Here is a 14821-nt window from a genome sequence, read left to right as displayed (position 1 = left end):
TGCTGCTAAGTCACTTCAGTCGTGTCTGACTCTGCGACCCCACAGACGGCAGCCCAACAGGCTCCTCCGTCCATGGGATTTTCCAGGCAAGAACACTGGAGTGGGTTGTCATTGCCTTCTCCAGTGCATGAAAGTGAAAAGTGAAAGTGAAGTCGCTCAGTCGTGTCCGACTCAGCGACCCCATGGACTGCAGCCTACTAGGCTCCTCCAACCATGGGATTTTCCAGGCAAAAGTACTGGAGTGGGGTGCCATTGCCTTCTCTACTACTCAGCCATAAAATGAATGAAGTTCTGTCATCTGCAGCAACACAGATGGACCTAGAGATCATACTGGCACTGTATTGCATCTTAATCATGTCTCTCATCTGGTGTGTTCTAGCTTTTGACTTTGTTTAGTGAGTTATGGTTTCCATCTTTCTTAAAGGGCCAGTACAGTAAAATTACCTTCCGGACACCTCTCTATCTTGGTGGCGCTCCCAGTGCTTACTGGTTGGTGAGAGCAACAGGGACAAACCGAGGCTTTCAAGGCTGTGTGCAGGCACTCACTGTTAACGGGAAGAGATTGGACCTGAGGCCCTGGCCACTGGGGAAAGCGCTCAGCGGGGCCGATGTGGGTAAGTGGTTGAAAGTGGGAGGTATGCTCCTGTGTGTCGCTTTTCTGCTTTGGGTCAAGGATGGTTAATACAAGCTTCAGGAGGGAGGTGAGCTGACGAGTGAGGTTGGTGCTCTGCAGACCTGATGACTTTGAATCTGAACACCAGGACGTGGTAAATAAGACCACGGGTGCACTGGACCCCCGGTTGTGTCCTGCTGCCGTCTTGGCCTTCTTCCTGAAATGCAGTCTGGTCCAATCTGACGAGGCAACGACAGTTGAGTCCTCCTATCCTTCTTCATCCAGTCCAGTGGAAAAACCAACACAATAACGTGGAAAGATCTTTTGTATACTGTCTGCTTCTAAAAGAAGTGGTCACATTCTAATTTTGACTGCTGTGCCAAATGCATTATTGTAGCCCTCTCATTTACTCCTCATTGGAGAAGGAAATGGCAGCCCACTCCAGTGTTCTTGCCTGGAGAATCCCAGGGATGGAGGAGCCTGATTGGCTGCCGTCTATGGGGTTGCACAGAGTCAGACATGACTGAAGCGACTCAGCAGCAGCATTTACTCCTCACACTGACTCTAGGAAGTAGAAATTATTACTACGTTTATTTTATACAAGAAGGCACTGGGGCTTGTAAAAGTTGAAGAATTTATCCAAAATAGGGCAGAACTAGGTTTGTGGATATTTTTTTCTATTTTCTTTTTCTTTTTTTAATTAAGACTTGATTGAGTAGTTTAAGGTTCACAGCAAAATTGACAGGAAGGTGCAGAGATTTCCTATATGCCCTCTGTCCCCACACATGTATATCCCCTTCCCGCAATATCAACATCCCCCATCAGAGTGTTTCTGGTGTGCAGCAAGGTGATTTTATTATACATATATACTATAATTTGCATGTGTTAATCCCAAACTCCCAATCCATCCCTCTCCCCCCACCCCTCCTCCTTGGCAACCACAAGTCTGTGCTCTGTGTCTGTGAATCTGCTTCTGTTTTCTAGATAAGTTCTTGTTTTGTATCTTAGAATCCACATCTAAGTGGTATCATATGGTATTTGTCTTTCTCTGACTTACTTCACTTAGTATGATGATCTCTAGGTCCATCCATGTTGCTTCAGATGACCGAACTTCACTCTTTTTATGACTGAGTAGTATTCCATTGTGTATGTACATACTGCATCTTCTTTATCTATTCATCTGCCATTGGAGATTTGGGGTTCTTTCTATGTCTTAGCTTTTGTAAGTGATGATGCTATGAACAGAGGAATGCATGTATCTTTTTGGATTATAGTTTTGTCCAGATATATGCCCAAGAGTGGGATTACTCAGTCATACGTTAGCTCTATTTTCAGTTTTTTGAAGAACCTCTATACTGTTTTCCATAGTGACTGCACCAATTTACATTCCCACCAGTAGTGAAGGAGGGTTCCCTTTTCTCCACACTCTCTCCAGTGTATTTGTATACATTTTAATGATTGGTCCATTTTTAATTGGGTTGTTTATTTTCTTATTACTGAGTTTTAAGAGTTCTTTATATATTTTGGATACAGTTCTTCATCAGGTGTGTTTTTGCAAATATTTTCTTCCAGTCTGGTTTGTCTTCTCAGTCCCTTGACATTGTCTTTCAGAGAGAAGAAGTTTTTAATTTTAATGAAGTTTATAATTTTATTGAAGTTTATCTTATCAATTATTTCTTTCACAGATTCTGCCTTTGGTGTTATATCTAAAAAGTCATCACCTTACCCAAGGACATCTAGGTTTTCACCCATGTTATCTTCTACGAGTTTTATAATTTAATGTTTACTTTTAGGTCTGTGATCCATTTTAAGTTAATTTTTGCAAAGTTTGTAAGGTCTGTGTCTACATTCATTTGTGTGTGTGTGTGATTGCCCAATTGTTCCAGAACCATTTGTGGAAAAACCTAAGATTGCTTTTAAAGCAATAAGGACATTTATTCCATAACTGAAGGCAGCTGATAGATAATTTTAAGGTTGGTTAGTTCAGTGACTGTTTTAGTCAGTTAGGGCCACCGTAACAAAATACCACAGACTAGGCAATTTAGACAACAGAAATTCATTTTCTCACAGTTCTGGAGGCTGGAAATTCAGGATCAATATGTTGGCAGGTTTGGTTTCTCCGGAGGCCTCTCTCCTTGGCTTGTTGATGGCCATCTTCTCATGGTGTCTGCATGTGGCCTTCTGTCTGTGCTTGACTCCCCACCAGTCAGATTGGAGTAGGGCTCACTCACATGACTTCGTTTAAACCTTAATTGCCTTCCAAAAGGTGGTGTCTCCAAATACAGTCCCATTGGGAGTTAGGGCTTCAACCTATGAATTTGGGGAGGACGTGGTTCAGTCCCTCATAGTGACTCAGTAATGTCAGATCTCTGGGTTGGCGTCTCCGTGGTTCTCTTGTTTCTCACTCATAATCCCAAGATGGTGCCACAGCTCTGAGCATCACATCCTTGTATGACATTCTAGTGGCAAGATATGGCAAGTCCTTTTCTTCGGTCTCTCTGTTCTCTTCAAGATGTTGTTTTGAAAGAATGCATGATGAATGCCACATTCCTGCAACCTAGGCTCTACTGTCACATTTGGCTGCATTTACTTTACCACATGGGCTTCCCTGGTAGCTCAGCTGGTAAAGAATCTGCCTGCAGTGCAGGAGACCTGGGTTCGATCCCTGGGTTGGGAAGATCCCCTGGAGGAGGGCATGGCAACCCACTCCAGTATTCTTGCCTGGAGAATTCCATGGATAGAGGAGCCTGGCAGGCTGTAGTCCATTGGGTCACAAAGAGTTGGACACGACTGAGCCACTAAGCACGCACGCACACACGCTTCTCCATGTATGATCCTATTCCACCTTCTCTCCATTCCTGCATCAGAGCTATTTGGTACTCATAACTCCAGGTACAGTTGGTTTATTTTGTTTCTTTGTTTTTTAGCTGATTAGCTGAGCACATGCTACTTATAGCCACCATTTGGAATAACTTTATTCTCCTCAAAATAAAAGCTGTGACAAACCTTGACAGCATATTAAAAAGGAGAGACACTACTTTGCCAACAAAGGTCCGTATAATCAAAGCTATGGTTTTTCCAGTAGTCATCTACAGATATGAGAGGTGGACCATAAAGAAGGCTGAGTGCCAAAGAATTGATGCTTTGAAACTGTGGTGTTGGAGAAGACTCTTGAGAGTCCCTTGGACTGCAAGGAGATCAAACCAGTCAATCCTAAAGGAAATCAGTCCTGAATATTCATTGGAAGGACTGATGCTGGAGCTGAAGCTCCAATACTTTGGCCACCTGATGGAAAAAGCTGACTCATTAGAGGAGACCCTGATGCTGGGAAAGACTGAAGGCAGGAGGAAAAAGGGACGACAAGGGATGAAATGGTTGAATGGCATCACCGACTCAATGGACATGAGTTTGAGCAATTCTGGGAGATGGTGAAGGACAGGGAAGCCTGGTGTGCTGCAGTCCATGGCGTCACAAGGAGTTGGACATGACTGAACGACTGTAACAACCTCAAGTTTCCTACAATAGGTGCTATGATTAGCCTTAATGTTTACAGATGAGAGCTGGTGCTTCAGAACAGTTAACTTGCCTAAGGTCACATAGATGGTAAAGCTGATGAATGGTGACCTCAGCAGTTCTGGCTCAGTGTCTGCCCTCTTAACCACATCTGCCACATCAAAGCCTCCTGAACTGGCTTCAAATTGCTTCCTTCTACTTTTCTCACTCCTAAAGGTGACACCATTGTTAAAACTACAAACGATCAAGTTTACTTGAACGGAAAAGATTACTTCCTTCTTGTTATTCCCTATGTCACTTTTCCCCTCAATTGATCACTTAGTCAAGCAAACAATCAACAGGAATAACTAGAACTATTATAAAGGCACCCACTGTGGTAATGTAGGAACCAGCAGGCCCATCAGAAGTCTCCTGTGGTGTAGAAGGGTCTGAACTCTGAAGGTAGGTTGCTTGGATTTGGTAGATCAAATCCAGGTAGTTAACTGGTTTGGGACTCGGTACCCCATCTTTCAGATTCCCTGGTGGCTCAGATGGTAAAGAGTCTGCCTGCAATATAGGAGACCCAGGTTTGATTGCTGGGTCAAAAAGATACCCTGAGGAAAGGAATGGCCATCCACTCCAGTATTTTTGCCTGGAGAATCCATGGACAGAGGAGCCTGGCGGGCTACAGTCCATGGGGTCACAAAGGTGATACCACTGATACTACAAACAATAGAGTTTACTTGGAAGAAAATGATTACTCTCTTCTTATTCCCTATGTTACTTTCTCCAACTGAGCCCATCTATAAACATAACTGCCTTATAAGAGTATCTTGTCTAGATGAGTCCTGGTGCATATAGAGTATTAGAATAAAGCCTTGCACATAGCAAATATGTTGTAAATGTTTCCTGTTGTTAATATTATTAATAATAATGTGGCTTCAGTTTATTAATAACAATAATCACAGGGTATAAGTTGTTCCTTCTTTCTTCATTGAACTATCAGGGAAATAGCCCTGAAGGACAGGTCTGGCAATCTCAGGGCTATAGAAACCTCTGACAAGAAGTTAAGAAGTTACAAAGTTGAGCAAGGGCCAATTCCTGACAACGTTTTAAATTCTACAATACCAACCTCTCCATTGAGTGGATAAGCTAGGAGGGTCCACCTTGCAGGCTCTGGGCTCCCTGGGCAGAGCTATGGGCTTATTATTCTATGAATCTTAATTGCAGGCATTGGTCACATGGCCTTTTTTCATTTCTTCCCAGTTTCTTTCTCTGTGATAGAACAGGGCTAGCTATCCTTTCTCACCCTCCATATTTGCTTCCCTTTGAGTGTGTTCTGTTGAAGTCCAAGTTCCTATAAGTTAATGTGGTCTCAGCACAGTGGAGACTGGGCTCTTGTAAACAGCGGTAGTTTCTGGTGGAGATGCAGGCTTCCGGAAGAGGGTGAGGACAGTTGCAAGTCATGGCTCCTCCCTCTGATGTCTAACTTGGCATTGCTGTCGTCAACCTCAATGTTTTCTCTGTCCCACCTCTACCCCCCAACAAACACACTAAACCCATTTCCAGGGGGCCTTTCATTACTCAACCCGTCACACCTCATCGCTTCATTAAATTTTTTCCAGTTAGTGGACTCTCTCTGAACTCACATTTTAGAATAGTCAGCAATCTCAGCAAAATTTTGCAAACTTTGGCCCAGTGTTTTCTTTTATTATTTCCACCCCAAATCTCCAACCTAAACCACCACCACTCACTTTTTCCAATCCCATCTTGGATCCCCACACCCTGCCGTGTCATGCAGCCAACTCCCCAAATTATTTGAGATTCATGAAGTCTGCAGGGGCCGTGGGTCACACTATGGTTTATCACCCTCTGACTCTTTTTTCCACTCAATAAATACTTAAGCTCATGCTTAGTGCTGGTCACAGCTCTAGGTGCTTAGGATAAAGGAGTGAACAAGATAGGATCCCAGCTCATTCCTCCTGTACTTGCCATGCGTGTGTGTGAGTGTGTGTGTGTGTGTGTGTGCGCGCGCCCGCACGCGCACGCGCTAAGTTGCTTCAGTTGTGTCCAACTCTGCAACTCCATGGACTGTAGCCTGCCAGGCTCCTCTGTCCATGGGATTCTCCAGGCAAGAATACTCAAGTCAGTTGCCATTTCCTCCTCCAGGAGATGGTCCCGACCCAGGGATCAAACCCGTGTCTCTTATGTCTCCTGCACTGGCAGGCAGGTTTTTTTTTTTTTTACCACTAACACCAACTGGGAAGCCTGTATGTGCCATGAGGAGGGACCAAATTAATCAAATAATTATCACTCGACAAATGTAAAACTACAATTTGGAGTCAGTGTTACAAAGGGAAAGTGCAATGCTAATGTATTATGGGCGGATTTATGGGGTAGGGGGTCAAGAAAAGGATTTCTGAGGATGTAATGTGAAGTTGCGGAGAAGGCAATGGCACCCCACTCCAGTACTCTTGCCTGGAAAATCCCATGGGTGGAGGAGTCTGGTAGGCTGCGGTCCATGGGGTCGTTAAGAGTCTGACACGGCTGAGCGACTTTACTTTCACTTTTCACTTTCATGCATTGGAGAAGGAAATGGCATCCCACTCCAGTACTCTTGCCTGGAGAATCCCAGGGATGGGGGAGCCTGGCTGGCTTCCATCTGTGGAAGTTGGGATCGCACAGAGTCGGACATGACTGAAGCGACTTAGCAGCAGCAATGTGAAGTTGATATCTCAAGCAAGAGTAGGAGTTAGAAAGCAGAGATGAGAGGGAAGTGCGTTCCAGGCTGAGGAAATGGTCTGTCCCAGTGGGGATGTGTTTGTGGGGGTGTGGATCTCATGATCTAGTTTGTGTTTTGGAAAGATCCCTCTGACTACAGACAGCTTATTGAAAGGGGTCATCCTTAATGGGGGTGCATGTAGGCCAGCTGGGAGCCTGTACAGTAGTTCAGATCAGAGATGACGGGTTTTGATCGAGGGTGAGAGGAATGGCAGACTTGTCGGGTCTTTAGCAGAGGAAATAGACAAGCCGCATCACTTGTCTATGAGGGGCAGGGAGGCTGCTCACTGTCCGCGTCTGCTCAGCGTATTGCGTTCCGCCCTCTCTTTCCTCCACGAGGACCTCATCTCTCTCCTGCCCCTCACTTCGTTATCTTGCATAAACCCACACAACAGCTGGTGAATAGTAGGTGTCAGTGTCAGTTAATGTATGTGTTGGTGCCTATACACATGGTCTTGCGAGAACTCCTTCCTCATGCTCTCAGAGTTGAGAGTTCTCTCTAAAACTAACCTGTTCGTCTCCGCTCTGCACCCATCCTTCCCTATATTCCTGGGACCTTGTTGCCAGGATTGTTACTTCTCAATAACCCAAGGTTTCTTAATCTTTTGTGTGTCATGACCCCTTTGGCAGTCTGGTAAAGTCCATGGAACTCTTCTCAGAAGGATGTTTTCAAATGCAGAAAATAGTATGCCTGATAAGAAACAATTTTATATTGAAATAAAACTATATAATAAGTTTCATTAGTATAGTGCTGTATGTCTCTTTTTTTAATGAGCACTTTTAAAGAGATTTTTAAATTTTATTTATTTTTGGCTGCGCTGGGTCTTGGTTGCTACGCGCGCGCTTTCTCTAGTTGCGGTGAACGGGGGCAACTCTCTAGCTGTCGTGCACGGCCTTCTCGTTGCGGTGGCTTCTCGTTGTAGAGCATAGGCTCCAGGATGCACGGGCTCAGTAGCTGTGGGTCATGGACTTAGTTGCTCCCTGGCACATGGAATATTCCCAGACCAGGGATCAAACCCGTGTACCCTGGATTGGCGGATGGATTCTTAACCACTGAACCACCAGGCAAGTCCCTATATGATTCTTTTTAAAGCATTAGAGACGTGATTCTTCAACGGTGGGTGCAATAACTACCATGCTTTCAAAGGAGTGATGAGCATAAGTGAGATTTTGAAATACCTGCTATAATACCTCCCTGAGCTTCTGGGAACCCACCTTGTCTGGATCCTCTGGGTCCTCTGTTCTCCCTTTGTCTTCTCTGCTGGCTCCTCTCCCTTCCCTGGTGCTGTGGGAGTTCCAGGAGCCCTTCCATCCTGTCTTCTGTCAAAGAGCCCATCTGCTCTTGGTTTCAGGCTCACCCCCAGGTGGCTGCTGTCCCACCAGCCCTCACCTGTGTGCTGGATCTGCCCTGGTGCCCAGCAGCAGACACTTCCACCATCACCTTATGTTTAAAGTGAACAAAAGACAGCTTCTCCTCCACTCCTTGGAAGCCCGGTCCTGTTCCCACCCTCCCTTATTTCTTTCCTCTTGCCTCTCTCCTTTCCATCTTCCAAGCTAGAAACCCTGAGGTTATGCTGGAGTCTTCTTCCACCTTCAGCCTCCAGAATGAGTTGGCTACTCCTCCTTGCCCTGTGCCTCTTTGATTGTTCCCTTTCTCTCCATTTCCTCTGCCATCAGCCTCTCCAGCCATGGTTTACCTCTCTGAGGGCATTTCTCCTCTTCCCCACCCTCATCCCTCACAATCCATCATGCATACCGTTGCCAACACGGTCTTGCTGAAACACTACTTCCATCAAGTAAATATCTCTGGCTGGCTTTCGAGCCCCCTCCCTGTCAACTCCCACCATAAAAAATAGTTACAAAGCAAATGAGTAAAATAATTGTTCCCGTGTATATCTAAGATAAACCAAGGACCCCACTTCTTCCTGTGGCACCAGCACTTCTCTGAGAAAGACTCCCAGCCCAAGGAGATGGGTGGAGCCAGAGGACCTGTGAGAGTTTGGCTCGCTAAAGCCAAGTCAGCCTCTCTGTGGATGCTGGTGATGTTCTCAGGGCTATGGCTGGAGAAAAAGACCCAGGATCACTTCCATCTGAACTTATAGTGCCCCCCCATACCCCCAGCTGGACTTCCCACCTGGCTGGAGAGCCGTGCTGTCTGGAAGGGCTGTAATGAAATTGTGTTATCAGGTCCTGAAGTTGGTCTCCTCTCCTGGGTACACAGTGTGCCAAGCCCTTCCCCCTCCTCCTGAGGAGGCTTTGGGAGAAGAAAAGACGGGATCAGTTCAACCAACACAGATGACTGATGAGAAAAGGATAAGAGACTCATCCTGCTGAGATGACACAATCATGACATCAGGGCTCTTCATCTCACGAAGTCGGTGGGGGTTGGGGGTGGCAATGTTAGGAGAGGGGGTGAGGGGGGAGGGGGAGAGCTCCAGGCTCCATCGCATCGGAGACTGTGGGATGCTGAGCTGGGCTGCTCACGGCTCAACCACAGATGCACCCCGTTTTCTTCCATCCTGAGAAAACGTGCTTCGGACTCACCTATGTTGTTCTGGGCCAGGCTGTGACCCATCTGCCTAAGTTCTCTCTTATACACAAGGAGAAGAGGAAGAGCAGAGAAGCAGAAGTAAAGCAACCCAGGAAAAGTCAGCTTGTTTTCATTTCATTGGGCTGACTAGGCTTGAAAATGGCCAAGAGTACCTTTTACGGGTGTCTCCAATGTGTATTTGTAAAGAGAACTAAGCCATCTGATGTTGAACCTTTCAGCACTTTTTACTTCCGGTCACCTTCCTGTCCCTCATGAGACTGTAACTGGGGGCTGAGAAATAAGGATTCTGGAACCGCCTGCTAACCCCTGCTCCCTCTCTGCTCCTGTCAGAGGAGTTGACAACCCAGGCAGTTAATAAGCTTCGACAAGGCTGCTTACCTCCCTCTGTGCTTATCTTGCTCACCTCTGCGTTCAGCCAACAAGGCAGGCAGCACTTAAGGTAATTGAGGCCACACAAATAAGAAGGCTTTTTAACATAAAGCCTCTGCTGACATTGGAGGCATGGAAACACACTCTTGTGGGAACAGCAGCGAGGTGAATTACAGCAGAAACGGCTCCGTCATCCCTGTCAGGGTAGTTTAATATTTGATTTACTGTGTCCACCCTGTTTTAAAGCACCTGTGTGGCTTCTCATAAAGAATAAACCAAAATCAGATTAAAATGAAGGGAAGGGCCCACATCTCCTGAAAGCTGGTTTGCAGTTGTGCAGAGGAGCTGATCAAAAGGAGACGGGCATGAGCTGTATTTGTTCAGAATCACACGTGGTCGGTCTGGCCAGTCTCGGACAGGTTCACTTGATGAATCAACTTTGTAATTCCTGTTCTGTTTTTAGGGGAGTGCAGCAGTGGGATCTGTGATGAAGCCTCGTGCATCAACGGTGGCACTTGCATGGCAAGCAAAGCCGATTCCTACATTTGCCTCTGTCCCCTGGGCTTTCGAGGTCGACACTGTGAAGACGGTGAGAAAGATGCAAATTGATGGCGATTTCTGTCTGCATCGTTAATTCACCTTGGTGTAATTTTTCATCAATGCATATTTAGCAAGGTTCCACATATTTGTATGGGATTAACGTTGCTTTGTGGGGAGGGATGGGAGAATCTTTTTTTCGAACCAGGTGGAAGTGTCTTCAGATGTCAAAGTGGCAAGCTGGCCAAAAGACAAGTTCATTTTTTGATGTTCTGGGCCGATGCTTTGGTGAGCTCCTCCTGGCCCTCAAATAACTCTGAAAAGCTTATATTTGTGTGGTTTGTGTCAGAATTTGAAGCATTCAGAGATCAGGCTCCTTAGAATATCTGACAGTTTGGAGAAAATGCTGGAAAGCCATACACAGAAACATTAACTCTGTGATGTTTCTTTTTCTTTGTACTGTTCTGCTGAATTATTCTACCTCTCAACACTGTACTGATTATTAATATATATACACATATACATGCACACACGAATACACACAATAATAATGGAAATTTTTAAGAAGATTTTGCAAAGAAGCAGGGATGAAAAAGTTTTATCTTTTCTACCAGTGATTCAGATTTGGCCCTAAGACACCATCATCCTAGAGAAAAGGTTTTTTTTTTTTAACACTGTATAATTTCAAATCTCTTGTCACCTCGAAGAGGGTGTTGTGAGTCAGAGTAAGGAAGAGCTGTTCTATTCCATCTTCGTATTTCTGTAGCCTCACATACTAAAGGTTGGTCCTTGTTCTCATCACTGCAGGTCAGTGGGAGAGGGGTGGCTCTGGTCATTCAGGGATGCCCTCTAGTGGCCCTGCTAGGATCTTAGAATCCTCCATTGATTCCCACATCCAGCCAGTAGGTGAGAAAGCGAGTGGAGGATGGAAGGAAGCTATAGGGGCCAGACCTGGAATGCTGTGTACTATTCCCAACCATATTCCACTGGCCAGAGCTCAGCCACACCACCCACTTCTCTTCAGAGCAGCTGAGAAATATCCTTGAGTTCTATACCCAGAAGGAAAAGAAGATGGCTAGTTCTAGCACGAAGGGGTTTCTAAACCACGCACTTGCTATTTCAGCTTTCACCTTGACCATTCCTCAGTTCAAAGAGTCTCTGAGGTCCTACGCTGCAACCCCCTGGCCTCTGGAGCCCCGGCATTACCTTTCCTTCATGGAATTTGAGATCACATTTCGGCCGGATTCGGAAGATGGCGTGCTCCTGTACAGCTATGACACGGGCAGCAAAGACTTCCTGTCCATCAACATGGCAGGGGGCCACGTGGAGTTCCGCTTTGACTGTGGCTCTGGGACTGGTGTTCTCAGGTAAGGGCTGAGACTGTCAGGGGCTCTCCTCCCTTCAGTAGCCACTTGGAAGAAAGGTTTGTCTTCAACCAGTTGGCTCTCTTCCTGTCTTCTGTATATAGTTGTCTTTTCTGAAACCTGTCCTGATTAATACAGATGATGTGCTTCCTAGAGATCATGCTTTCCTGGTGGCAAGGTTTCCTTTTCTCAAATAACTACCTAGCAGGTAGCGAATCTCTGCTTCAAACTATGGAAAATGGGCTGGCCTCAGATGGGGGTAAACTGTCTTCCTCTCCACCTGAGATCATGCAACACAATCAGCAGAAACTTCATAAATTGTCAATCAGTACCTTGCTCAGAGCATCACTTGGTGAGCACTTGGCAAATACATAACAACTAGTTGAAAAAGTAGGGATTTACCAGGTGGAGCTAGTGCTACAGAACCCGCCTGCCAATGCACAAGACTTAAGAGACACAGGTTTGATCAGGAAGGTCAGGAAGGTCCCCTGGGGAAGGAAATGACAACCCACTGCAGTATTCTTGCCTGGGAAATCCCATGGACAGAGGAGCCTGGCGGGCTACAGTCCACGGGGTTGCAGAGAGCAGACAAGACTGAAGTGACGTAGCATGCATGCAATAGAAATGTAATGAACAGAAATGTCCTTGGTGGCCTCACATTTTTTTTCCTCTTTGGCCATTGGAAATGGGGTGTATCACCTCCACATTCACATAGAAACATTAAATCATTATTCATCTGCCCTATTTCCCACAAATGTTCTATTGGCAAAAGCTTACCAGGTCATTTCCACGTCATTTCCATTAGATTAAGAGGACTTCAAAGGGACACCACCTTCCTCACCAGCCTTGAGTGAACACACTGCCAATCACACGCGAATAAATGCATAACTCACATAATCATGGTGTGACATGATGTCACCTAAAATATCACTGATCGATTATCAATCGATTGGGGTGGTCTCACTTTAAATCGTAACTTTCCTCTTGCATTATGTCTTTGATGGCAACTAGTTATTTGGCATGGCTCTTACCATTCTTCATATAAAGAAGCGGACAGAGAATCACCAGTGATCGCAAGGACCCTTCCCTGACCAGTGTGCTCAAAAAGGCTGTGTGATGACTGATTTCAATGGCATGGAGTAACTAAGTGCTTCTAAAGGGCTTGCTAGCGTCTGTGGACTTGGTTCTGGGTTATCAAAACTTTCCCTCTGTTACCTAGTCCTGTTCGTCAATTCAGCAGATCGATTGTTCTCATAGAAAGTGGCAGGATCTCTGAAGCCCTCAGAGCCTGCAGTTGGAGGTGCCGGTGTTTTTCTTATTTGTTTGTTTCCCTCTTCTAACTGTGTTCCTCCCATGGGAGTTTTTACCTTCCAGCCGGAGGCCTGCTGATCTAATGCACACACGCTTCTTGTTCCTACATTTCGAGAATTCTCCTCTTTTGAAACTCACTAGGGTGTTTTGTTCAACAGTGCCCTGCAGCAGGAAATTGGTTAGTCTTTGTTGTTGTTTTAAAGGAAGTTGTGGGCTGTATTCAGTCACAATTTATATTGCTAGACTGTCATCTCTAGAAAGAGTTCTTTGTGAGATGTTACAGTCATGAAGTGAAAGTGAGTCGCTCAGTCGTGCCTGACTCTTTGTGACCCTAGAATTCTCTAGGCCAGAATACTGGAGTAAGTAGCCTTTTTTCTTCTCCAAGGGATCTTCCCAATCCAGGGATCGAACCCGGATCTCCCACATTGCAGGCGGATTCTTTACCAGCTGAGCCACCAGGGAAGCCATGGTTGCCCTTAACTGCTGTTATCATTTTTCCTGACTGATGGAAAGTGCTTATTGCCTTAGGTTTCAACAGTTCTTTAAAAGTACAGTTCATTCTTGTCCTTAAGGTTGAATTCCTACACATCAGTTTAACACCTCCCACCTTGGGGAATGGACAAATATTTTTGTGTCTCTGGTTATGCAGGAACATCCTGTGTCTCAAGACAACTTTGGTGGGTATTTAATTGATTCAATTTACATATGATTATGCAAAACAGCCTAAACAACTCACTTAGAACAATTTGTCAAGTCAAGAAAGGAAGAAGACACCTTGAATATCACCTTGTACTTTCAAATGGCTCTTTCCTGGGTAAGGAATGACTGGAAGGGGCTGGAGAGGGTTGTGGCTCATCAGCCTTCCTCCTGAACAAATTGCCCCCTGCCCCCTGCACATCTGCAGTAGCAGCTCCAGCTGCGGGGTCACAGACACGTGGAACCTTAGAAATCCAGCATTTCTCTCTTTCATAATTCGGTGCCTATTTTTGATAAGAGTTATTTAAAAATTTTTTTAAAACATAAGTTATTCCTTCGCTGCTTGTCAGGAAAGGTGAATGGAAAAAAAAAATCTTTAGCATTAGGTGTGATGAAAAAGAAGCAAGAACTCAGAGTAACCATCATCTGCTCCCCTGGGCCACCCCTCTGCAGTGTAACTGACAATACCCATCACGGTTAATGTTTCAGGTGGCCCTTTGGAAAATGTTTATTTTAAAAACCATTTCCAGTACTTCCTGCTTCATTAAGACAATTCAGTGAAAGCCTGAGCTACAGGAAGCCGTGGAGTTTGCCACATCATTTTAACTTTAGGCAGAGGATAAGGTGGTCTAATTTATGATGAACTTGATTCAAAAATCGAGACAATTGAAATGAGCTCATGATGGCAGTGATCAATATCCCTGTGCTGAGGGAGGCAGTGTATTGACAGGGAATGACCTCTACAGGACAAGAACAGGCTCAGATGCTGTTAGTTATTATGGAGATGGGCTGCTGAATGAGGTCTTTATTGCATATTGATTGAGCCAAGGTGATTAAATTCTAATTGCTAAGAACAAATGGCAGAAGCATTTGCCAGAGCGAAAAATCAAGTGAGGGGTGGAGACCTTCCAGTGATTGCGCCCACTGGTATTCCTGGTGGGCTTCCAAAAACGATCCAGGACCACAGAATAATTGGGAGCGTCAGAGAAGGCCAGGAACTATATATACATCTTTAGGGACACAAATGCAATAATTATACTCTTTTTACACACCTCACTGTGAAATGTAACATGTAAAAATCTTACAATATCATTTAAACTTCAAGTG

General features: G+C 45.2%; 1 protein-coding gene across 1 annotated transcript in view; it reads left to right on the top strand.

Moving 5' to 3' along the window:
• EGFLAM (EGF-like, fibronectin type III and laminin G domains) overlaps positions 1-14821 on the top strand; it is a 195695-nt gene that overhangs the window by 144533 nt on the left and 36341 nt on the right. Inside the window, exons 13-15 of the mRNA XM_010853757.1 lie at positions 425-614; positions 10270-10395; positions 11467-11710. Of these exons, the coding sequence (XP_010852059.1) occupies positions 425-614; positions 10270-10395; positions 11467-11710 (560 nt within the window). The remainder of the gene's footprint in view (positions 1-424; positions 615-10269; positions 10396-11466; positions 11711-14821) is intronic.

This window comes from Bison bison, unplaced genomic scaffold (genome assembly GCF_000754665.1).
Source record: "Bison bison bison isolate TAMUID 2011002044 unplaced genomic scaffold, Bison_UMD1.0 scf7180017864331, whole genome shotgun sequence".
Lineage (NCBI taxonomy): Eukaryota > Metazoa > Chordata > Mammalia > Artiodactyla > Bovidae > Bison > Bison bison.
The sequence above is the reverse complement of the archived record's forward strand: the minus strand, read 5'-3'. Positions and strand labels throughout refer to the sequence as shown.